At 44.4% G+C, this 24,050-nt stretch overlaps 1 protein-coding gene across 4 annotated transcripts in view; it reads left to right on the top strand.

The window, feature by feature from the left end:
- EGFL6 (EGF like domain multiple 6) overlaps positions 1 to 24,050 on the top strand; it is a 62,827-nt gene that overhangs the window by 28,399 nt on the left and 10,378 nt on the right. For all 4 annotated transcript variants that reach the window (XM_084841754.1, XM_084841755.1, XM_084841756.1 and 1 more), the window contains 3 exons: positions 7,744 to 7,878; positions 10,524 to 10,646; positions 17,923 to 18,267. In XM_084841754.1, the coding sequence (XP_084697880.1) occupies positions 7,744 to 7,878; positions 10,524 to 10,646; positions 17,923 to 18,267 (603 nt within the window). The remainder of the gene's footprint in view (positions 1 to 7,743; positions 7,879 to 10,523; positions 10,647 to 17,922; positions 18,268 to 24,050) is intronic.

Raw genomic sequence — 24,050 nt, 5'->3', positions numbered from 1 at the left:
TTTCAGGAGCAAGCCTCATTGACCACAATGGGAGTTATTTCTGAGTAGACACACATATGCTTGTGCTGGGAAAGACTGCAGAGGGATGGATGGACACAGGGATGGGAAATCAGCCCCCTTTCTAACCTGATGCTGCACAGGATTGCTGTAACGAAAGTGTGAAGTAGTTCCTTCCTCAGGCAGTAAACCAAACAACAGAGAATTGGAGCCTTGAGATCGCGCTTTACAGCATTTAGGGAATTTGTGGTTTAAACTGTGCCATTTTCATTGAGGGGGATCTCTGTAAATTCTGATGTGGGCATTCAGGGGACAAGCCTCATTGAGCACATAGAATCATAGAATATTAGAGTTGGAATATAAGACCATCGTGTCCAACCCCCTGATCAATGCAGGAATCCAAGTCAAAGCGTCCCTGACAGATCCTTGTCTAGCCTCATCTTGAATGCCTCCAGTGTGGGAGAGCCCACCACCTCCGTTGGTCATAGAATCATAGGATTGGAAGGGGCCTACATGGCCATCAAGTCTAATTGGTTCCACTGTCGTATTGCTCTAACAGTCAGGAAGTTTTTCCTGAGGTTCAGCTGGAATCTGGCTTCCTGTAACTTGAGCCCATTATTCCGTGTCCTGCACTCTGGGATGATCGAGAAGAGATCCTGGCCTTCCTCTCTGTGACAACCTTTCAGGTACTTGAAAAGTGCTATCATATCTCCCCTCAGTCTTCTCTTCTCTTCTCAAGGCTAAACATGCCCAGTTCTTTCACTCTCTCTTCATAGGGCTTTGTTTCCAGTTCCCTGATCGTCTTTGTTGCCCTCCTCTGAACCCTCTCCAGCTTGGCTGCATCCTTCTTAAAGTGCGGTGCCCCAAACTGGACACAGTACTCCAGATGAGGCCTAACCAGTGCTGAGTAGAGGGGAACTAGTACTTCATGTGATTTGGAAGCTATACTTCAATTAATGCAGCCCAAAAGAGCATTGGCCTTTTTTGCAGCCACATCACATTGTTGGCTCATATTCAGCTTGTGATCTACAACAATTCCAAGATCCTTCTCGCTTGTAGTATTGTTGAGCCAAGTATCGCCCATCTTGTAACTGTGCATTTGATTTCTTTTCCCTTGGTGCAGAACTTGGCATTTATCCCTATTAAATTTCATTCTGTTGTTTTCAGTCCAGTGCTCCAGCCTACTAAGATCACTTTGAATTTTGTTTCTGTCTTCCAGAGTATTAGCTATCCCACCCAATTTTGTGTCATCTGCAGATTTGATCAGCATTCCCTGCACCTCCTCATCCAAATCATTAATAAAAATGTTGAAGAGCACTGGGCCCAGGACTGAGCCCTGCGGTACCCCACTCGTTACCTCTCCCCAGTTTGAGAATATCCCATTGATAAGCACTCTTTGAGTCCAATTCTTTAGCCAACTGAGGATCCACCTGATAGTGTAGTTGACAGCCAGTGTAGTGTAGTGGTGAGAGTGACGGACTGGGAGCCGGGAGGGCCGGGTGAGCCGGGTTCTAGTCCCCACTTGTCCATGGAAGCTCACTGGGTGACTTTGGGCCAGTCACAGACTCTCAGCGCAACCTACCTCACAGGGTGTTGTTGTGAGGATAAAACGGAGAGGAGGAGGCTAATGTAAGCCGCTTTGGGTTCCTTGCAAGAGTAAAAAAAGCAGGATATAAATGCAATAAATAAATAAATAAATAGTTGTTTCATCTAGCCCACTTTGAACTAGTTTGCTCATCAGAATATCATGGGGCACTTTGTCAAAAACTTTGCTGAAGTCGAGGTATATGGTGTCCACAGCATTCCCACAGTCCACAAGGGAGGTTACCTCATCAAAAAATGAGATCAGATTCATCTGGCAGGATTTATTGTTGACAAATCCATGTTGGGTTCAAGTAACCACTGCATTGTTTTCAAGATGCTTACAGACTGATTGCTTTATCATCTGCTCCAGAATTTTCCCAGGGATTGATGTCAGACTGACTGGTCTGTAGTTCCCGGGTTCCTCCTTTTTGTCCTTTTTGAAGATAGGGACAACATTAGCCCTCCTCCAGTCATCTGGCACTTCACCCGTCCTCCATGACTTCTCAGAGATAATAGACAGTGGTTCTGAGAGTTCTTCTGTCAGTTCCTTTATTACTCTAGGATGCAGTTCATCTGACCCTGGAGATTTGAACTCATTCAAAGTAATTAGGTGTTCCTTGACCATATGCCTATCAATCTCAAGCTGCAATCCTTCCCCTTCAGCCTGTACTTCATCTTTCTCAGGGGGGGTTGTAAACCTTCTTTTGAGAGAAGACTGAACCAAAGTAGGAATTGAGGACTTCTGCCTTTTCTTTGTCATCTGTTATCATTTTGCCATCCTTATTTAATAGCTGAACCACCATTTCTTTCCTCTGTCTTTTACTGTGCACATATCTGAAGGAAGACTTTTTGTTGTTTTTAGCATCCCTTGCTAACCTCAGCTCGTTCTCAGCTTTAGCCTTCCTGATGCCATCCCTGCAATTCTGTGCTACCTGCCTGTACTCTTCCTTTGTAGCTTGGCCTTCCTTCCACTTCCTATATGTGTCCTTTTTTGTTTTCAAGTCATCTCTGAGCTTTTTGTGAAGCCACATTGGCTTCTTCTGTTATCTTCTACCCTTTTTCTTGTTGGAATTGTTTGTAATTGTGCCTTTAGAATTTCCTTTTTTTTAAAACTCCCACCCATCTTGGACTCCTTTTCTCATTAGAGTCGCTTGCCATGGGACCGTACTTATCATTGTTCTGAGTTTATTAAAATTGACTTTCCTAAAATCCAGGGTGTGTGTTTGGCTACACTCGGCTTTTGCTTCCCTTAGAACCAAGAACTCAAGTATAACATGGTCACTTTTCCCCAGAGTTCCCATAACTGCTGCTGGTTGGGGAGAAAATGCTGGGGGAGAAAAGCAAAAGCTACTAAGTCATCTCTGTTGGTTAGGATCAAGTCAAGGATAGTCGATCCTCTAGTTCCTTCCTCCACTTTCTGTAGGAGGAAGTTATCAGCAACACAAGTCAGGAATTTCTTGGAGGGGCCATGTTTTGTAGAATTTGTGTCTCAACAAATATCAGGGAAATTGAAATCCCCCATTACTACTACATCATGCTTCCTTGAAACACTGGCAGTTTGCTTTTCAAAAGTTTCATCCTCATCTTCTCCTTGATTGGGTGGCCGGTAGTAGACTCCGACCACCATGTTCCTTTTATTCTTTGCTCTGTTTATTCTAACCCAGATGCTTTTGGTGGGGCTACCAAGTTCCTCCTCCTGTATTTCTATGCAGAGATATGTATTTTTAACATACAGTGCAACTCCACCTCCCTTTCTGGTCCTTCTGTTGTTTTTGAACAAGTTATATCCTTCAGTTGCTGTATTCCAGTCTTGGGAGTCATCCCACCAAGTTTTGGTTACACCTATCAAGTCATAATTTCCCTCCCGCATTAAGAGTTCAGGTTTGTTCTGTTTGTTTCCCATACTCTGGGCATTAGTATATAGACATCGAAGACCATGTACTTCATGGTCTGGCTTTCTTCCTACATGTTTGTGAAGACTATTATTAGGCGCAATTAGAGCTGTTCTCTCCACTGTGGTGCATGAGCCTTTATCCATTGTTACCCCCAACTTTACGTCTCCCTCCCACTATGGGAGTTACTTCTGAGTAGACACTAATTGGTTTGTGCAGTGACAGGAAACACACAGGAAACACCCCTTGACCAGGGTCATGGTGAAAGGCACACCCCTGGGCAGAGCTAGCATACCCAAGGTAAATGCAGGGGTTGGGGCAAGTACACCAAGGAGAACCCAATTTAAGGAAAAGAATCAGACTTTAGGCAGTCTCAGGAAATCCAGTTTTTCCTTGATAAGCTCCAGCATGGCTGCTGGATGGCCACAATGTCATATATCCCTGACCTCCAAATGGAGCCAGCTTGGAGTAAATCGCTCATGGAGACAGAGGGTAAGACTCCTTAGATGTGTTCAGTGAGGTAAGGTTTGAAGTCCCAAGTCTTGCCCACTCCATTCCACTAGCTTTTTCTCCAGTGCCATCATATTCTTTATTAATTTTCATTGTAGTGCAGGAACTTTAGTTTGGTTGAACAAACTTCATTGTGTTGTCTTTCTCATTGTTCATTCAAGTGTGAAACGAAGTGTGAAATAGCAAAGGGTAGTCCCGTTGTACCATGGCTCCATCTTTACATAGGAAAGATGCACTAATATATTAAGGGACAGTGTAACAGAGCGAGGAAAACCAGAACGTGTGTGTGTGTGTGTATGTGTTCCCAATATTTTGAAGGCTGTGTGCTCCCATCTCCAATGCTAAATTGCACTTCTTTCCCTGGTTGTGTTTTTAAAAAGTAATAAACAATGATATAGACCTGGTTTGCATGTAACAATAACCCAGAATATGGGTTCAGAATGGGTTGTCATTGAATTGTGGATTGTCGTTGAATCGTGCGTTGTCATTATGTGAGAACCCTGCATTATGGTTTAACTATAGGTTGGTAACCATGAACAACCCAGAGTTCACAGCCCAGCAACAAACGATGTGATCTCTTGGGAGTTCGACTCGATGGTCTTGTAGGCCCCTTCCAACCCTACTAATCTATGATTCTATGATTCTTGCTTGGTTGCTGATGCTTCACAACCCTTCATTAAACCATAGCGCAGGGTTTGCATGTAGCGACAACCCACGATTCATTGACAACCCATACTCTGGGTTGTCATTATGTGCGAACCAAGTCACAGTGTTCCTAATTAATACTTCCTAGTTAAATCTAGATCAGTAGACCCTCAAGAGGAAGTTTAGCCTTACAGTTTTATGTATCTGAATCGCTGTATGCAGGTAATTGTCAATAGGTCATTTCATGCTTGTTGTCACTTAGTTTTCATGTTGTATTGTTTGTTGATGAAATAATAATTTTTTAAAAGTGTTCTCCTCCGCACCCAGCCCTATTCAGGTGTTCAAATCCGCCACTTGATTACAACTGCACGAAGGAGAGTGGGGATGAGCACGCTAGCTCCACCCCCTTGCATCCTTTGGGGGTGAACATCTACACCAGGGAGCCTGCTAGGCTCCCCACAAGATTTAGAGCCCCAGATTATCACAGTTCTAGATCATGTGGGAGCCTATGCAAGTAGACGTTTGCCCTCAAACACACAAAGAGCAATGGGGCCAGCAACGGAGGAGATGGAGCTACCACCCTCTCCCCACTCTCCCTCATGTCCTTCTGATTGCATGGGGGCTCCCCAGTAAGGATCCTGTCATAAAAGTATCCCTCATCTGTTATATGGGAACAGGATATTATAAGCTCATACTCAATCAGTGTTAGCACAAGTTTAGATAACACTAAGGGAAAAGTGCTGAATTTCTGAAAGATCCGAAATTAAGATTTCCTTAGCATTCTTGGACATTTGATATAGCAGTTCTCCAATTGGGGCTGTATCTGATGCTTCAGAATCTTGATACCTTTGTGGGGAGGGGGGGTTTTGAGGGGAGAGAGAGAATGCTTCCTCATCCCAGTGGGCTCTGGGGATCTTTTAGAGCTTAGGAGAAGCTTGACAAGCACAGGAAATGAACTCTAACGGTGATTGCAGGCATTTATAACCTTTCAAGCAGTATATTCATTAAAACCATCAAGCTGGAAGCACTGCTCTGCAGAGAGACTGCTGTTTTTGACATACAGCTGCAACAGCAAGCTGTACATGGATTTCATGAATTAAGAGTATTTTTAGGAACCGTACAATGAGCCCATATGAATTCTTGGCTCAGCTGCTAAACAATAAACATATCACAGAAGGAAACCTTACTCCTTTCCCCCCAGATGTGTTGGCTTTCTGATCGCAACATCTCCTTTGGCCTGTATCAGTGGGATTTTCATCCCACTGCCATCGTCCATAGGACTGCCTCCTGCCATTCTTCGTAGTTTGATTAGCATTTACTTGAAGCTTTAGGCCATAGCACAGAAGCAGGAAACACAGCTCACTTCCTTATGCACTCATGTTGTTAGGGAGAGCTCTTAAAACCCCATTCTTGCTCCTAGCAGCATGGGGCTCTTTGCCCGGATGCTTTCAGCCAGGTACCAGCTCCTGAATGCTCAGGAGACTGTGCGACATCATATGGTCTTCTGGGCATTCCTGGAAGCATTGCTGGCTAAAAGCCTCTTTGCTAAGAGCCCTGCGATGCTGCGATAACACACGGGTTTTTTAAAAGTTTTTTTTTAATTGAAAGAAGACCCCCTCAGCTATGCCGACACTTAAAAAGTAAATGGAACCACTGCCACCCTCCCCACCTAGAAAATTCTTTGAAATTCTCCCCTTCCCTGTGAAAGAAGCAGGAAAAAAACCGCCTCTTTGACAGAGAGGGAAGAATTTCACAAAAGTAGGAGGCAGGGTTGAGCATAGCACTAGTAGAAACTGCTTTTTTCTGCCTAAAATTGAGGAATTGATATGTGCTATGCCTCTTGGCTGATGTCACTTGGTGGCATTGGCCTGTGGGTGGAACATACTAGGAACAGATTGCAACAGAAGGCTCTCTTCTACAATAAGTTGCATTATTGCTGTAGTATCATACAACTGCTAATAAAGCAGGTCTAATGCAGCACTGAAGCTCATTGAGTATTTCACTTGGGTTTAGGTCAGCCTTCTCTAACCTGGTTGACTGGGGGATGCTGGGAGTTGTAATCCAACTCACCTGGAGGACACCAGGTTGGGAAAGACTGGTTTAGATGTACAGAGTTCAGGATCAATGCTGAGTTGTACAACTTATCACATAGCCTTGGGCAAATCACTATCACACAAGGTGATGATTAAACTAAAAACAACCACCACAACACACTCTTCTGAGCTTCTTGTATGAAGAGCAGGATGGAAATGGAAATACATACATTTACATACATACATTTACTGGGGCCTAGAAAGCATTGAACATTCAGCAGTTACTGTAATTTGAATAAAATATGCACTGATCTGTTGGGTATTTATTTATTACATTTATATCTCACCTTTCTTCCATGATGGAAGGCAGCATTCATGGGGTTCCCAGGCAGTTTCCTATCCAGACACTGACCAGACCTGCTTAGCTTCAGCAGAGTGGCTGCATGTATTATGTGCCTTCAGACCCTGGCCCAACATGTTGTATTTTTCTTGGTATTTGATGTTATGTGAGGTCTATGCCTCAACTGGTACCTGACTTCCAGGAAATTGACCTGATTATATATATAAAATAGTTCACTTAAACCTGACTAAGAAAGAATTCAGAGGATATTAGACTAGAATTTAGGGCTGCTGTTATCTTCCATCTAAGATTGAATTGGAACACAAATTGCAGTTCTGCCCAGGTGGACTGTTTCCTGAGTTGGAGAAGGGATGAGGATTTATTAAAATCCTCCTGCTTACTCTGGATTCGAGCTATGGATGACTCCCCGAGCAGCATGCATATGTGTAAAGCATCTGGGGACTGTTAAGCATTATGGATAGCAAGCGTGCAGAGGATATCAGCCTGAATCCACTGGGCCAGATGGATTTTCCACAGAAATAGTTGGCCCATAACCAAGACAAGCAGAATTCAAGGCTGACTTCCAGTGATGGATTTTGCACATCTCTACTAGAACTAGAATGGAATATTCAGCAATAGTCATGACTCTGTTCACAGTGGTCGCAGTGGTGACCATTCAGTTTTTGCTCTTTCTCTTGATACCTTTTTCTTGACCTTACCAGATTTCATTTTAATGCCCTAGATATTGACGAGTGCGCCGCTGGCAAAGCTATTTGCTCTTTCAACCGCAGATGTGTCAACACATTTGGAAGTTACTATTGCAAGTGTCAGATTGGATATGAACTGAAACATGTGAATGGACGATACAACTGTGTAGGTAGGAATTATATTCTGGTTATATATATTTTCCCCCTTTCCCCAAACTGATACGTTTCTCTCCCTTTTTTGTAGTTGTTTGCCATAAGCCTGAATCCCCTACAGGTCCGCTACTGAAAATTAAAAATTGTCCCCACTTCTCTGGCAAGCCCCAGCGCAGCATAATAAGTGTCTTGCTCAAAACCAGGGTTTAAAAGACTAGGAGACAGCATTTCTCTCTCTCCAAACAAATCCACTCCAGATTTTTCTTTCTTCCCTGCACCAGCTCCCCTTCACACCCCAGTCTTTTTGTTTCTTAAATCGGTTCCCAAAGTTGGTGCAAAACTTTTGTTTGTCTTCTTGTGGAAGTAAAAGATGGAGAAGCCAGTTGCAAGCAGGTCTGGGGAAGGGAGTGTGACTGCAGAGGTAGAGCTGTAGAGGGAAGAAAGCAGACACTAAATGACTGAGGGAAGTAAAACAGAAGTTTGAAATCCTTCCTGCCTCCTCCCATCCAGTCTGTCCATTAATTTGCAACTACCTATTCTTTTTAAAAAAGCTACCTGCAATAGGAATGAAGTGGCAACAGCTTGCTGACGGGGAGGAATCTAGTCTCAGGGTGAGGGGTGGAGGCTGAGGCTGCTGAGTTCCAGGAGGATAATGCTGAGGGAGAAAAGCAAAAGCAACTGTGTGGGTGAAGCACATTTGCTTGTGGAGAGGGAGAGAAACTAACAGTGCAACCCTATACATGTTGACCCAGAAATAAGCCTTGTTCAATGGGCCTTGCTCCCAGATAAGAGGATATGGGATTGCAGCCTTCCAGTGAATGGGTGCTTCCAACGGATGGCTTCTGGAGTTATCCATCAAAATGCATAGTGCGGTTATTACATCTTTCCTGCCTTCATGGATTTTCTATAGCAAGAAAAAGTTGGAAGAAGCAGTGGGAAAAAGCAGTGGGAGGGTTACAAGTGGAGATGATGTCATCTGGACCTACCCCCACTCTGCCTCTCACCCAGTAAAATTCCATGAATGAGGCAGGGTGATTGCAAGAAAAAAGCACCCTAAAATACAATACTGAGCAGCACCATAGAGATATTGAAAATGGTGTGAGCTGCTTCCCCAGCATAACCCACTAGTAAGATCTATAGTATTTCCAGAAAGTGAAGTGAGGAGAAAGGGAAGAAACCCTTGCCGATGCCATTCAAAACTAGAGAACCAACTCTTTCCCAAAAATCTGCTCCAGGTTTTTCTGGTAGCCTAATTTAGGGCACAATCCTACGTAGGTTTAGTCAGAAAAAAGTCCTACAACTCCCAGCATTCCCCTGGCTGGGGAATGCTGGGAGTTGTAGGACTTTTTTCTGACTAAACCTGCATAGCATTGTGCTTTTAGCTACTGTAATATAACCTCCCTCCCTCCCTGAGCATTCTTGCTTGCCAAGATCAGAGACTTTCTTGCCTGTTGGAGGGTGCAGTTCAGGTAGGAGGAGAACTACATTTCCTATTGCTTCTCCCATTTCTTCCCTGAGACTGAGGGATTTGAGAGTTTATTCTCATCTTCAGCCCATTTTCCCGACCTAAGGGGAGTGAGGTTGAGGCTTGGTGTTCCATGGAATTGTGATGGCATGGCCATATTTCCCAACCTTTTCTTGACATTCTATGCTGGTAAGTGGGGCTTGCTACAAAATATTGGAGCATATACAATTCCTTCCTCCTAAAATGAGTGTTCCTGTTCCGGGTTCAAGCCAAGCCATTCCACTCTCCCCGTTTTCTCTTTTTTAAAAACTGTCACTGTATTTTGTGGCTACTGAGCATGTTCAGTCTTCATTGTGCTATTCTGAGGGAGGGTTGTCCCCTTAGGTTTGATTATTAAAACCTTTATGTACTTCAGCAACATAAGAGTTTCCCCAAATGTGTTGATATATCCCTCTTCTTTCTCAGTAGCTTATTTTGGCCATAATCTTGATGACACTCTCCACTTAAGTTTGTTATTAGAAGGAGTCGTGATGCATACCTTTGTAGTGAAGTCTGTGATATCAAATGATATTGATATCAATATCATTTGCTACTGCAGATATTTGATATCAAATATCGATATCAAATATATGGACTCAAAGCTTGTTTACGGATTTCCCCCCTGGCTTTCAACCAAATGCGTATCCCCCGTTTTCAAACAGTTATTTCTTTTAGTTGGAGGATAAGGCTATCAATGGCTGCTAGTAATGATCGCTATATATTACCTCCAATATCAGAGGCAGTATACCATTTTCTGCACTCATTTCTTTCTTGGGGCTTCCTATAGGCAACTGATTCACCACTATGTGAATTGAATGCTGGATTAGATAGATCTTTGGTCTGATCCTGCAGTGCTCTTCTAATGTTCTTCGTTCCAGTACACAAATTGAGGCTAATTAGAGGAAGACAGAGAAAAGTTTTAAATTGCATGCAGTGCCTATGTTTCATCTTTAAGACTTTCTCATGCTTCATATTCATTGACAAACGCAGTCTTCAGCCACAGCATATACAACTTACTTTTTCTGATCGGGGTCCTATGCCTGCATGACATGCAAGAATTCAACAGGGGCAGCTTTTTGCAGCATGAAGGTGGTATTTTGTTTGTTTTAAATCTCTGACTTCAATCATTTGTTTTTCCCAAAACATTTCTCTCTGTAGATATAAATGAATGTATAGCAAATGGACCCAGGTGTAATTTCCATGCAGAATGTCTCAATACTCAGGGATCCTTCAAGTGCAAATGTAAACCAGGCTACAGAGGCAATGGATTTCATTGCTCTGGTAAGTAGCAGTACATTGCGAGAGAAGTATCGTTGTTTTTCTCTGCCACAGCCTTTTGCAACCTGAGGCCCTCCAGATGGGTTGGACTGCAACTCCCATTATTCCCAGCCGGCAAGGCCGTGATGGGAATTGTTCTCCAGATGCAGTCGGACTGCAAGAGGGTGGGGACGGCTGCTCTACCACCTTCCTCGAATGGTGGGATGTCTATGCATCTCCAGAATATGCTTTCTGAGGAAAGACTCTTCTGGTTTATTTTGTGTTTGAGACAGTGAGCTGGTTCGCACAGAATGCTAAACTACCTGCCTGAGCTGGAATAAGCCTGAGTGAAATCTCCAGCTTGTGTGCGTACCCTCCCCTCATCCTTGCCCTGCGTATTGTCCTTGACTTGGGTGCAATCCTATCGAGATAGACGTCAGCCTCCGAACACGGAGGCTGATGCCTATCCGATGCAGGTCAGGCGGAGCATGGAGGGATCCTTTCCTCTGCGCTCCACCCACCCTGCATTCTTGCCTAGATACACGATTCCGTGTGTCTAGCTGGGGCTTTGGAGGGGGGGGAGGGGCCTGGAGACCCCATAGGAAGCATCATTAGGGGCTTCTGTGGTCTCCTCCCCGCCCCTGGGAATGCCCCCTTTTCACCCTCTCTGCACTCTGTTTTACGAGCATGGAGAGGCAGCCGCCATGGCTCTCCCCATTCAGGCTACAAGGGAGAGGGGCCAGGGAGTGCGGTTTCCTGGCTTCATGCTCACAGTGCTGTCTACAAGCTCAGAACAGTAAATCCTACGGCCCTCTAGATGGTGTTTAGTAGCCATAGGATTGCTCTCTTAGTTTCGCTTCTACAGAATTACATACAGACCAGAGATCATGGTTTAAGACAAACTCTGATTAGTTTCTAAACAAGTCAACTCTAAAGGGTTGTTTAACTGGCTCATTTAGGGCGCAATCCTATGCATATTTAGACAGAGAAAAGGCCTACAAGTCCCAGCATTCCCTAGCCAGCCATGGGACTTGTAGGACTTTTCTCTGTCTAAACGTGCATAGGATTGTGCCCTTAACTAATCAGAGTTTAGGAATTTTGTAAATGATAAACTAAGTGCTGCCGAAACCATCCTCCCAGCCATGTTTGATGGGCAGAGGTGTGTGAGCCTGAGAATTCTCTTGGGTTCATTCCAGCTCATGCACGTAGCACTAAATATATCTTAGTGTTACATGCAACATGGCCCATAGTGTTTTCCTCTGCTATAACATTCTATGAACTATAGACTACTGTCAGGAATCTGAACAGAAGTGTTATTAATTCCACTTTTTCCCCTTTTCTTTTCTTTTTTGGTAAGTGACCTTGAGGGCCAATTTAGTTGAACATTGGACTAGACATTTAATAAATAAATATCCAGAAATCCTGGCACACAGGGTAATTGTGGGGGGACCTTGTATGCTCAGTAAATGAGAAATCTAACATATGAATGTGGCTGAACTCTTCACCTGGTTGCATATGTGCAAATTCTTTTATATTGCCTATAAAGGGAAAACTTTGAACCTTCATCATGGAAGTGTTTTGTCATTTCTTGCTTAGCTTCCTGCTGAACATTTAAAGCAGGGGTGGGCAAGTTTTGGCTCTCCAGATGTTTTGGCCCCTCACTGTTGACTATGCTGGCTAGAGCTGATGGGAGTTGTAGGCCAGAACCTCTGGAGGGCCACATGTTGCCCACCCCTGGCTTAGGGAGCAATCCTGTGGCTGCTAGTCAGCAGCTAGATGGCCATAGGATATCTTGTTTTCTGGGAACCGACCTTCCCCCCATTCCATGCTGCCTACAAGGCAGCGCGAAGAAGCTCCATCCTCCGCGCTCGCAAGAGGAGCGTAGAGCGGCTGAAACGGGTCATCCCAGGGTGGAGAGGGCAGAGATGCTGGTACGACACATCCAATGTGTCATCCAGGGGCTTCCTCCCCTGCTCCGCCATCCCGCAGGTAGACAGCCGAAAGTGGCTGCCTAGCCGAAAATGCAGGGCAGGAGGAGCACAGAGGGAACGATCCCCTCCGTGCTTCTCCTGCCCTGCATTGGATAGGCGGTTGCCTCTGAGTTCGGAAGCAGACGCCTCTCTGCGTAGGATTGCACCCTTAAAGTGTTAGTGGCCAGTTCGCATAGTTAAACTGGTGTGCCCCAAATGTGGGCCAAATAGCTTCATTTGGGACATAATGATGTTGATTGTGCTATTGCTTCATACCAACTCGTATGTACTACAGTGCAACAAAGCTGCCAAGAGTGGATTGAGTGATGGCGCATTAAGGCGCAGAACTACACATTTATGCTTGAAATGAAGCTGCCATTAAAGGTGAAATGGCTATGTTGGATGGGAAGGATGGGAGCTGTAGTCTGATACACATGGATAGCACCAGGTTGGGAAGGCTGCTATGTAACATGTACCCATGATTAGCGATGGTGCGGGTGCCTGATTCCGTCCAAGAATCCGGTGGAACTAACCCTGCCTGCACCCCTGAGCCCCGCTCACTGAGCTGCTGCCTGTGCTAACCCCCTGCCCGCACTTGGCAAATGGCCTACACTCATCCCAGCAGCCTCGTCGAACTTTGCGGTCACCATTTTTTGAGAAATAAAATGGCGATTGCAAAAGTGTGCATATTTGCATATGCGCATATTTGTGCATGCGAAAATGCGCATTTTGCAAATGCACATATTTGCATATGTGTGAAAATGCACATTTTAAAAAAATGAGCATTTTTGCACATACACAAATATGCACATTTTGCAATCACCATTTTATTTTTCAAAAATGGCAACAGCGGAACTCGACCAGGCTGCTGGGTCAAAAAAAATACACATTTTCATGCATTAGTCAATAGGGGGAAAGTGAGCTTTTGAAAAATATGAACAGAAATGTGCACTTTTACTATTCGAAATGTGCACTTTTCCCACTTGAAAAACACTTTCCCACTCGAAAAAGCTGAAAAACAGGTCGAAAATGGGAGTGAGTTGAAAAGAGTTTTGAAGTGATTTTCAGAGACTTTAGGCAAGCTTGAAGATGGCGTGTTCCCGCCATCCCTACTCCACATTGAGCCATCCACTGCATGCTTAACATTCCAAGATGGCTCTGTTTTTCCATAAATATGCAGACACACTTGTGAAATAGCAGAATGTAGGGATGTACGAAACCACTTACCTGTTTCGTAAGTGGCATCCGCGGTGGGGGGGAGGCGCTCCGTCCCTCCCCCCGGCTGGCTCCGCTCTGCGGCGACTCCGCAGAACCGCCCACCGGGTGATTCCACAGCCGGACATCCGGCTGCGGCAGGTCTGCGGACGCAAATGGTGGCCAGCATAGCGGCCGCCATTTGCGTCTCTGCTGAGCCGTGATAGGCTATGTAAATATTTACATAGCCTATCACGGCAGAGTGGGGACACAAATGGCATCTGCTGCGTAGCTTATTTACGTAGCTTATCAAGGCTCAGCGAAGGGACGCAAATGGTGGCCGGTGTAGCCAGAGGTGCAGCCAGGTAGGCTCCATTCTGGGGGGCTTCCGTGGGGTGGTGGGGCGGGTTGCTCCGTTCCGCCACGGATTCCAGGGGGCCGAATTCACTGGAATTCGGCCTCCCTGGGATCCATGGCAGAATTCTCTGACATTCCTAGCAGAATGCTTAGAAAGGGATTGTGCTAAATTGTTTTCAGGTATAGTTCCCTATTCTTATGGCCTCTTTTGATAGTCATCAGGTAACTTCCTTTCCAGGGGTCTTTGGGTGGGGTGTGGGGGAGGAGACAGCCTTCATCTGCCCACAGGAGCACTACCATGAAGCTGCTGGTAGCAGAGAAAAAAAGCAGAATTGTGGGGGAGGGTGTTCCAGGGCACCTCTCCCAAATTCCAAGTCAAAGGTTCTCCTAGGAGAACTTTCAGCTCAGCACTAGTTTCAGCAGCCCCAGTGCTGTGCGGTCCCACTCCCTGACTGGATGTCATTGGTAACATATGAAAGGGTATGCCTCTCTTGTTAATCAGGGAGCAGCTGCCTGGTATGCCCTAGCCTGGTGCTCCTGACTGCCCTGAATCACTAGCCTTTCCGTGTTTATCATGGGACAGGTGTTTTCCGAGAAATGTTTCAAAGCTCTAGATATTGCTTTCAATGTAATGGAATACTATGCGCTAAGCACTAACAGTGTGTGCTACAGGAGCATATTTAACACCTAAAAATGGATTAAAATTACAGAGTGTAAATGTTTGCTCTATCCCCACTGCGTGCCATACCTTTCCATTAGTTTAGTCTAGATGTAGCTTGTGTGATAGCCTAAGAAGCAAACATTTTTCCCATGTCAAACTGATTTACCTTGCTAGAATCCCCCACCCCCAAGGTGAAAATAAGTGATCTGACGGAGTGGGGAGAAATGGGAACATGTTGAATCCTGGTTTTGCTATCTTGAACTGTGACATCCCAACTGTTGCCTGAATGTGGTTGAGGAATCTGGAATGCGTGGTCTCTCAAGTATCAGGCATGCTGGATGAGTGCATCCAAGTCCACCAAATTGAGTTTCATGCCAATGGCCCCTTGGTTTTCCAAAGCCGGAACAACTCTCTGCTGAGTAATAGGAACATTTCATTTCTATAGGAGACTTCAAAGCAGGGGGTTGCAAGCAGATGTTCTGATTTGCAGGGCAGTCATCCTTGGCTTGAAAACCTCCACAGCCTCTTTATTAAAACACTGGGGGATTGTCTTGCTGATTGTTGAGAGGAAATTTGTTGGGAATTGGGGGTTTCCTGTTAATTTTTCCTCACTGTACCCTGAATAAAGATTCAGTGAACCACATCAGCTAAATTACAGTACATCCTTTATAATGGCATTCTCCAGGGGAATGGATCAGCGAGAAGGCGATTAACAAAGCCTTGATGTGTAAGACATCTGGGCAAGACTAACCCAAAAATGTTATCCATAGGAAAGAGAGAAGCTGCAATTCTCTTTTATTTGTGTGGTTTCTAGTTGCTAAAAAAAACTCTGTAGTTTAAAGCCTCATAAAACTGAATGCAATGATAATGTGTACCAACAAAACCTGTGTCTGTCAAATGTAATTGTTTTGTGGGAAGATCAAGTTATCTTCTTTTGCTTCTATCATACTTGGTTTGGGAGAAACTCACCAATGCAGTATGTTAGACAGACATTCCCCTTTAGCAGTATAGGTTGACTAGCACTGTGCTGAATGTTTTCAGTCTGTTTATTTTCGACTGTTCATTGCTGGGAGAGGTGAAAATAAATTGCACCTGAAAATTGTGGAAAGCAATGAGAATTTTGAAGACATTTTTCAGTGTGCAGGGCTTCGGTGCTTATCTTACTGTAAGGAGGTGGCTGAGAGGTTTGTGTGTGCTCTTTATTTTACCATTTTTATCCCAATCTTTTCAGCCTCTCCAGGTGCGTGAACTTCCTGGAAAGCCCCCTAGAGGACTTAACCAGGGCTTCCTCCCTTGAGGCTTTCCAGTGCTGTTGCCTGCTCAGTGCCTGAAAGCTGACTGAGGAGTTCTTCTTGTTATTGTTAAAAGTATTTTTTAATAACAACAACAAAACCAAACCAAACATGCCTTGCTCAGCAAAGACTGCAGAAATTCTCCCTGCACCTCCAGTGGAGGATGAAAGTCTCGTGAAGGAGAGGACACCTGCACCCAGTCCTAGCTGTGATAACAGAAGATCCCATTAAACCGTCTTAGTACTTAAATTAGAGGAGCATTTGTATTATTCTAGTGCAATCTAGATGGCAGGGTATTTAATGGATTTAGGGTGCAATCCTAGACTGTGCCCCCACTGCTCAGAAGCTCCTGAACCCAGCGGCTTCTGAGCTTCCTGTGCCTTGCTGGGCTGAAGCTTGTAGGGCAGGAGGAGCGATGGAGGTGATCTTTGCCTTCCCGTCCTCCAATCTTTGCACGTTTGGAGGGGGAGGGTGTGGGAAGGAGGCTGGAGGAAGCTCTGGATAAATCATGTCCTGGCCTCTCTGGTCTCCTCCCCTCCCCACCCACCAGAAAGCCCCCTTTCTCCCCTCTCTGAGGTCAATTTTCCAACACTGTAGAGTCAGCTTGCACAGTTCTCTCTGCACCAGCTGTGAGGGGGCAGATATCTGACTCTCCCTTCCGAGTGCTGTCCCTGACCTCAGAGAGAGGAATCTGAGCCATTCTGTGGTCTCTGGGATGCTCGCCCAGGGACCATAGGATTGCTGTCTTAAGGTGTAATCTTATGCATGTTTAGACAGAAATACGTTCTACAATTCCCAGCATGCCCCAGCCAGCTTGGCTGGCTGGGGAGATGCTGGAAGCTGTAGAACTTTTTTTGTCTAAAGATGCATAGGATTGTAGCCTTAATGAGGGAATGCATAGAATCAAACCTGCATTGGTGGAATGTCACCTTCCGAGAGTCTATACAGGGAGTGGTAGCTAATAGGGAAGCGTGACAAATTCGATTTTTGCGAATTCTGAATTGGCCCGACCTGTGCCTCCCAAAGCAATGTGTGGTTTGGAACATAGCTATCAGTTGGATTTCACACATCTCTGAATGTTGCAATACAGTTCTCAAAAGTGGATTTAAAATGCATCTAAACATGCATATTTTGAGAGAAAATATGTTCAAAAATACACATTTAAATACAAATTTTCATGTGGGTTTTTTTTAAAGGAAAATCACAGATTAATGTGGAAAAGGGACAGAATGGAGTTATGGGTGAACATGTGCAAAAGTGATGTAGACCAGAAAGATGCTGATTCATCCTTCCCTAGTAGCTAAGGATTGTTACCAGAACTTACTTCTGCCCTCTAGGAGACACAAATGAAAGGAGCTATCCACAGCCATTTATACTCATTCTGCTGCTGCTTGTTCTTGTTTTGAGACAATAATCATCAGACTCCTGATGGTAGAAGGCAACTGCTGGGAGTGATACTTGTCTGTTGTCACTTGTCTTTGTGACTCGTTCAAGCCCTCTGATTCCTGGCAGACCGCAATACATGGTGATGGCTTGAGTTTGGCTTGAGGCTTACAAGTTGTGCAGGCCTGAGGGTCACAGAAATGGTCACTTATCTTTTTAACACTATTGGGGAAGAAAACATTCACTATCACTGATGTCATCTCTGTACAGAGTCTTGGCTCTGCATAGAGACAGACCCCTTTACATATAATAGAAATTACTTTGAATCAGTCACTTGTTGTCTTCAAAAATATCACCGATTTGGCCATTAAAAGTGCTAAGACCTATAAAGTTTAAGCTACATTGGGCATATTTTGTGTTTCCTTGTGATTTTCTTGCCACAGACATTCATGAAAATTCTGTGAAAGAGATTCCCAGAATCTCTGGCATTGCCAAAGAGAAGCTCAAGAAACTGATTGTGCACAAGAAAAGTGTGAAAAAGCACGAAGACCTAAAAAATGTAATCCCTGAACCTCCTGTGACTCCAGCTTCTAAAGCTCAAGTAAGGCCATTAGACTATGAAGATGGTGTGTACACAGAGGGTGCCTACAGGGAACAGGGGGGAAGCACTGAAGATGTTAGAAGAGATGGAAAAACAGGAGAGGGCGGAGATGTGAAAGAAGGAGGAGAAAGGGAACACTTGGAAAACCAGCCCAGTCATGAGAAGAAACTCCGTGGAGATGTGTTTTGTAAGTTTCACTTTTATTTCTTTTTTCCTCCAGCGTATAAGATTACATAGAATTTTGAGAAGCGTTTATGACCTAATAAGTTAATGGCAAGAATTTTTGTGGGTTCTGCTATGTGAATCTACCTGCAAATCAATATGATAAATACGTAAATACTTAGCAGTTATATAGCACTTTTGGGGTTTGCACTGCTACACTGCCCACCCCCCTATCCATGCAGTAGATCAGGATGGGGCATTGGAGGATGAAGATGGGCTGTGTAGACTGCATAGTCAACTTCCAGGTGTGAACATGGGACTATCCTTGGAAGAAATATGTTTGCACCCAGGATGCTTCCTATACTTGCTGGAAAGCACTACATCCATGGCCACGAGAAGCTGCCAAGCACACCCTTAAATCCTTAGGATTTCAAGTTCCCATTTTATTCATGTACTTTTTATCTGAACCTTGTTTGGCATAGAATTAGTTGTTCCTATTCTGTTCTGTTTGTGATGTTCGAACTGTTTTTCTTTATGTCTGTGTTAATTATATTTCTTTTCTTTGAAAACAGCCAAATGCCCACCTCACTATAATAAAGCACAATCTGGATAAGTGTGATTGTTTGAATCACAGTCTTTAAAATCCTTTTAGTGCTTTGGAGCACAGTTAGCTTAAACAAAGAAACAGTTTATGGTATATACCTTCGTAGTTTTAAAAGATTTGTTGTTTAACTTTGCAAGTTGGTTGGACATGGATAAACTCAAGGGGAAGTCATTATCTTCATTTAATAATCTTTAATGATGTCTCAGTGATTGCAGTATGTTTCTTTATTGACATATGCCAGACCGGAGGTTGCATGGTTTGCGAACATTTACTATTGGCTGAGTTCTCCAACACTATGTCAGAGTATTCCCTAGGCAGATCTGAGCCATCACATGGTGTGCCTGTTTGGCTGTAAAGCTAAACTATGGTTTAGGGTTACACACACAAGTCTTATGCCCCCACCCACCCTCGTCCCCTCTCCTCCTCTAGTACAAGCACATGGTAGAGATTGGAAGCTTTCTCTTATGCTTTTGAATTAATCAGAGTACCTAGTTACATGTAAATTTAGGGGGGACCTGGTTAGTTTAACATTTAAACTATAGTTTGTAGAAACTAGCCAGGATCAAACCATGGTTTATTATCCTGGTTTGTTCAGTAACCATAGTTTTAAACCAGGTGTGGGCAGCATATGGCTCATGGGCCACATGCACCCACTCTGGCCATTTTTGCAGCCCCCCCCCCCCAAGCTGTCATCCTGGTGGTGGGGAAAAAAGCAGATATTTTTGCTTCCCACCAATATGCATGCTCCTCACACACTTGTTTAAAGGAAAATCACCTCTTTTTTGCTGCTGCGATCACCATGTCACTGAATTTTGGTGACAGAATTGGCACTGCATCTGCCATCTTGGCAGTAGTAGGGAGGGGTGCAGCCCCCCGGTGGGCTCTGAGGGGTGAGAAAGTTGGCCCCCAGATCCAGGGAAGTTGCCCACCCCTCATTTAAACTTACCAAAATTTAACTTACTCGATATTTGAGGGAGCGTCTCGCCCTATATACGCCTGCCCAAGAACTGAGATCTGTTGGAGGGGCCCTCCTCTGCGTCCCACCAGTATGAGACTTACACTACGGGGGACATGGGAGAGGGCCTTCTCTGCTGTGGCACCCTAGTTGTGGAGTGCCCTCCCCTTGGAGGCCCGATTGGCGCAGACATTGGTCTTGTTTCGGCACCAAGTAAAAACATGGCTTTTTACCAAAGCCTTTGAAGGCTAAATGCATTCCCTAGAACACTGTTTTAACCATTTTATTGTTTTAGACTTTAACTGGTATTAACTTGTTTAATAGTTTAATGTGTTTTTAGGTGTTTAAGGTCACAATCCTATCAAGATAGGCGGCTGCCTCCAAACTTGGAGGCAACCGCCTATCCAAAGAAAGGCAGGAGAGGCACAGGGGGATCGTTCCCTCTGTGCCTTTCCTTCCCTGCTATTTTCTGCTAGACAGCCGTTTTCAGCTGTCTAGCTGCAGGGGAGCCGACCGGGAGAGGGGGCTGCTGTTCGACACATTGGATGTGTGGTACATGCAGCCCTGCTCTCCCCGCCCCACCCCTTTTCAGTTGCTCCGCACTCCTTCCAAGCACGGAGGACGGGGCTTCTCCGCGCTGCCTGCAAGGCAATGCGGACATGGGGGGAGGTCAGTTTTCCAGGACCCAACCTTGGAGTGCAGGCTCCAAGGTTGGTTCCCAGAAAACAGCATATCCTATGGCCCTCTAGACAGTGTCTATTGGCCATAGGATTGCTCCCTAAATTATTTATTGTTTTATATTGTTTAAATTGATTTTATCTGTACAACGCCCTGAGATCTTAATGCTATAGGGCGGGATAAAAATGTTTTAAATAAAGAATAAAAAAATAAAATTCCCTGAGTTTTGGACATAATGGTTAGTTTACAAGCGTAAGTGAATACCTGTAATCTCCTTGTGGCTGCACCAAAGGAGGAGAGGGGGGAGTGTGTGAAGCCAAAGCTTGTGCACCTGATGCTAAACCATAGCTTAGAGTTATGTTTGTTTCAGGCCACTAGCCTTGTGTGGACTGAATGCAAAATCATAATCTTAAACTAGCATTATGAGAATGAACCACAGTGAGCCTTGGGCTCATGAACTTCTTCCTCTCTTTTCTTCTGGTGTGGCCACAAGGAGCAGTTCAGAAGCTTTTGTTTCATTTTGGATTAGCTTGTGTCATCTGAACTCAGACAAACTGTGATTAATCTTAACTATATGATTTCTTGAAACAAGCCAACATTAAACGGTTTCAACAAACCAGGGTTAAGATTAATCACAGTTTACAGGTCAGAAAATGCACTAAACTGTGGTTAATCTGAAACAAAAGCTTCCAGTCTCTTTGTGGCCATGCCAGAGAAGGAGAGGGAATGCACAATCCCAAGGCTCATTGCTGCTTGTTCTTGTAATGCTAGTGTTGCATCGCAATACAGTCATTGTGTCCCCATCTCTCTCATGACAGCTGCTAGAATGGCAGGGACATGAGAAATCCCATAACTCAAAGCTGAGAACTGGACCACATGTTATGGTTGGCACAAGGAATGCTGCCCAAAATGGTCTCATCAGGGCAAATTATCCCCACAGAAGTAGAAATTGGTGTCTGGCTTGTTTAATACTCTAGAGCTGGATTCCCCCTTTGCTGAAAATAAGAGCAGGTGTTACTTGCTTTCTTTTTCAAAGATTAGGCCTGTGTCTACACCTTCTTGTGGTATAGCTATGGCTCATTAATTTGCAGCTGTGCTGATGCATTGACCTGATTCACACATAACAAAAACCCAGAATATGGGCTGAGTATGGATTGTGTATGAGTTCACCACCCAACAACAAACCATGGGTTCTCTTCTTGGTTTTTCATAGTTAAGAAGCCATAGGGCAGGGCTCACACATAACCACAACCCACGATTCAACAACAAGCCGTACTCAACCTGTACTCCGGATTGTTGTTATGTGTGAACCAGGCCATTGTAGGATTTTTTCCTTACAAGACTCAAATTATCCCTTTGAACCAGGAAATATTCCCTGCATAATTCATACATGCATAGAGCCCCTTAAAGCCTGTGCATAGGAAAAACGTCATAGTTCTAACCAGACAGTTCTGGGCCCTGTCTCTCTCAAAAACATGGAGCATAGCAGGTTACCATCCTCACTACGCTGAGGTATTTCCATAGAGAAAACTTGTACTGAAAATAGTCTTTGTACAATAGTAGTTCATACAAGAGCTAAATGCATTTTAATTATTTGGATGTGATTTCCACATACAAAATACCCCATGATGATTCACTGGTCAGGATATTGTGTGCTGAAATACTGCTTTATTGTTCCTATGTCATATTCTATTGAAGTGCCTAATTTATATTTATTTACCTGCTCAAATGCCAGAGTGTTACAAAGTAATTTGACCAAAGCTCTTCCAGATGTTGCCCTAAATTTTTATTCTCTGCTGTGTTTGTCATTCCAGTCTCATGGTCTCTCAGATGTTTCGCCAAAATGGCCTCCTCTCTAGCTGATGCCAAGAATCTACAGAAATGAGCCAGCACTCAATTTGGGGGGCTGGGCAGGGGATCACCACCAGTGGTGGTTCATAATAACTGTGAGGGTCACTTACACAGTTGATCAAAACTTTACTGTTTCAGGAGTCTTTTGTGATATCACCCTCAGATATGACCTGCATACAAATGCTGCAAGTACCGCTGCCTCTAGGCCTTGAAACTTACAGACCCCGGACTTAAAAGAGCTCCTTTAGACACAACCAAAGACTCCAATATGCACCCTGATAGGGTTTTTTACTTTTCTTTTTCTTTGAACAGCAGCCCCATGCCATCACACAAACTGCTTTGAGAGCTCTTTGTCAAAAACATCAGTGTCTCAAAAAAGTGTCTCAGAAGCAGTTTGCCATGAGACATTGCAGGGGACAAGGACAGGGTTGCTGTTTGAGAAGAGGAAGTCCAAAACGTAATTGGAACATGGCTAGCTGTGTCGTTCCTTCAATATTATGTCCATAGTTTCTTAGAAATATTTTGGCTGCTTCTGGGTTCTCATCAAACTTAGCATTTTATCTGGACCCAGCAAACTATGGTTTGTTCAAATCATAGTTTGCCTGCAAGCCAGTGTCACAAACAAAGGTGTGATTGTGGTTGATGATCCTGGTTTGAAAGTAGTGTTAATCTTTGAGCAAACTATGTTCTGCAGGATTCAGATGAAACAGCAATCTATGGTTGTATAAGAACCCCAAAATAAGAAATTGCTGTGCGTGAGGGAAAGAAGTAGCACACAAGCCCCAGTGCAAGCCTGCTGATGTACATAATGCCAAACCAGGATTTGGCACTTTGTCTGAAACATGGTTATGTGTGGGGTAGAGCCTCTATAGCCCCAATCAAGATTTTTCTACAGTTGTTCAGAAACTATTGGGCAAGTCAGTTTGATGGTAAAGGCAAAAACAAATTCAGATATGAAATATTGCCTGTAGACCATTTTTCCTTCACGCAATTCAGTAGATAAATCATTCTGAGCGTGCGCTCTCTCTGTCACACACACACACCCCTCTCATGGCTACTATGGTGTTGTATTTTGCACACAAACAGTGGTTGGTAGTGACTGTGGATGCTGGGGCAGAGGGCAGGACACCAGAGGCAGAGCCAAGGGATCATGAGAGGCAGAGCCAAGGGGTTGCAAGGGGATTCCCCAGCCACTCCCAGATGGAGATGCAATATAATATTAAATTCATTAATTAAGGCTCATAGCCAGATGGGATGCTTAAAAAAAAAAACTAGGCAGAAAATAGCAAGGCAAGGGAAAAGAACCCCCATTCCTCCTCCCTCATTTAAAAGAACCTCAACTTCTGCAAAAACAGCTACATGAAACGTATCAGGCAGTTTGATCCTATGCATGTTTAGTCAAAAGTAAGTCCTGCTGAATTCAGTGGACTTACTCTAAAGTTAGTGCATATGTGATATTTAGGAGGATATTGCTGCATTAGCTCCCTGAGGATGGCACAAGTAACCCTCAGTTGTACTGGGAGTGGGTCAGGTTGCTTCAGAAAAAAATCATCTCCTCTCACCAAACAGCTCTGCTGCTTCTATAAAACAGAATAGGCTAGAGAGAGGCTTTTTCTCCTGCACTCATCCAGTCTGCTGCTGCTGCCTTTGCCGCCGCCTCCTTGGCTGAGAGAGCAGAGGCTGCAAACAATGATGGGAGGAGGGGAGACTTGGGCCATGG

Source organism: Heloderma suspectum, chromosome 3 (assembly GCF_057233095.1).
Source record: "Heloderma suspectum isolate Gila_16-S chromosome 3, 16-S_ref, whole genome shotgun sequence".
Classification (NCBI taxonomy): domain Eukaryota; kingdom Metazoa; phylum Chordata; class Lepidosauria; order Squamata; family Helodermatidae; genus Heloderma; species Heloderma suspectum.
The sequence above is the reverse complement of the archived record's forward strand: the minus strand, read 5'-3'. Positions and strand labels throughout refer to the sequence as shown.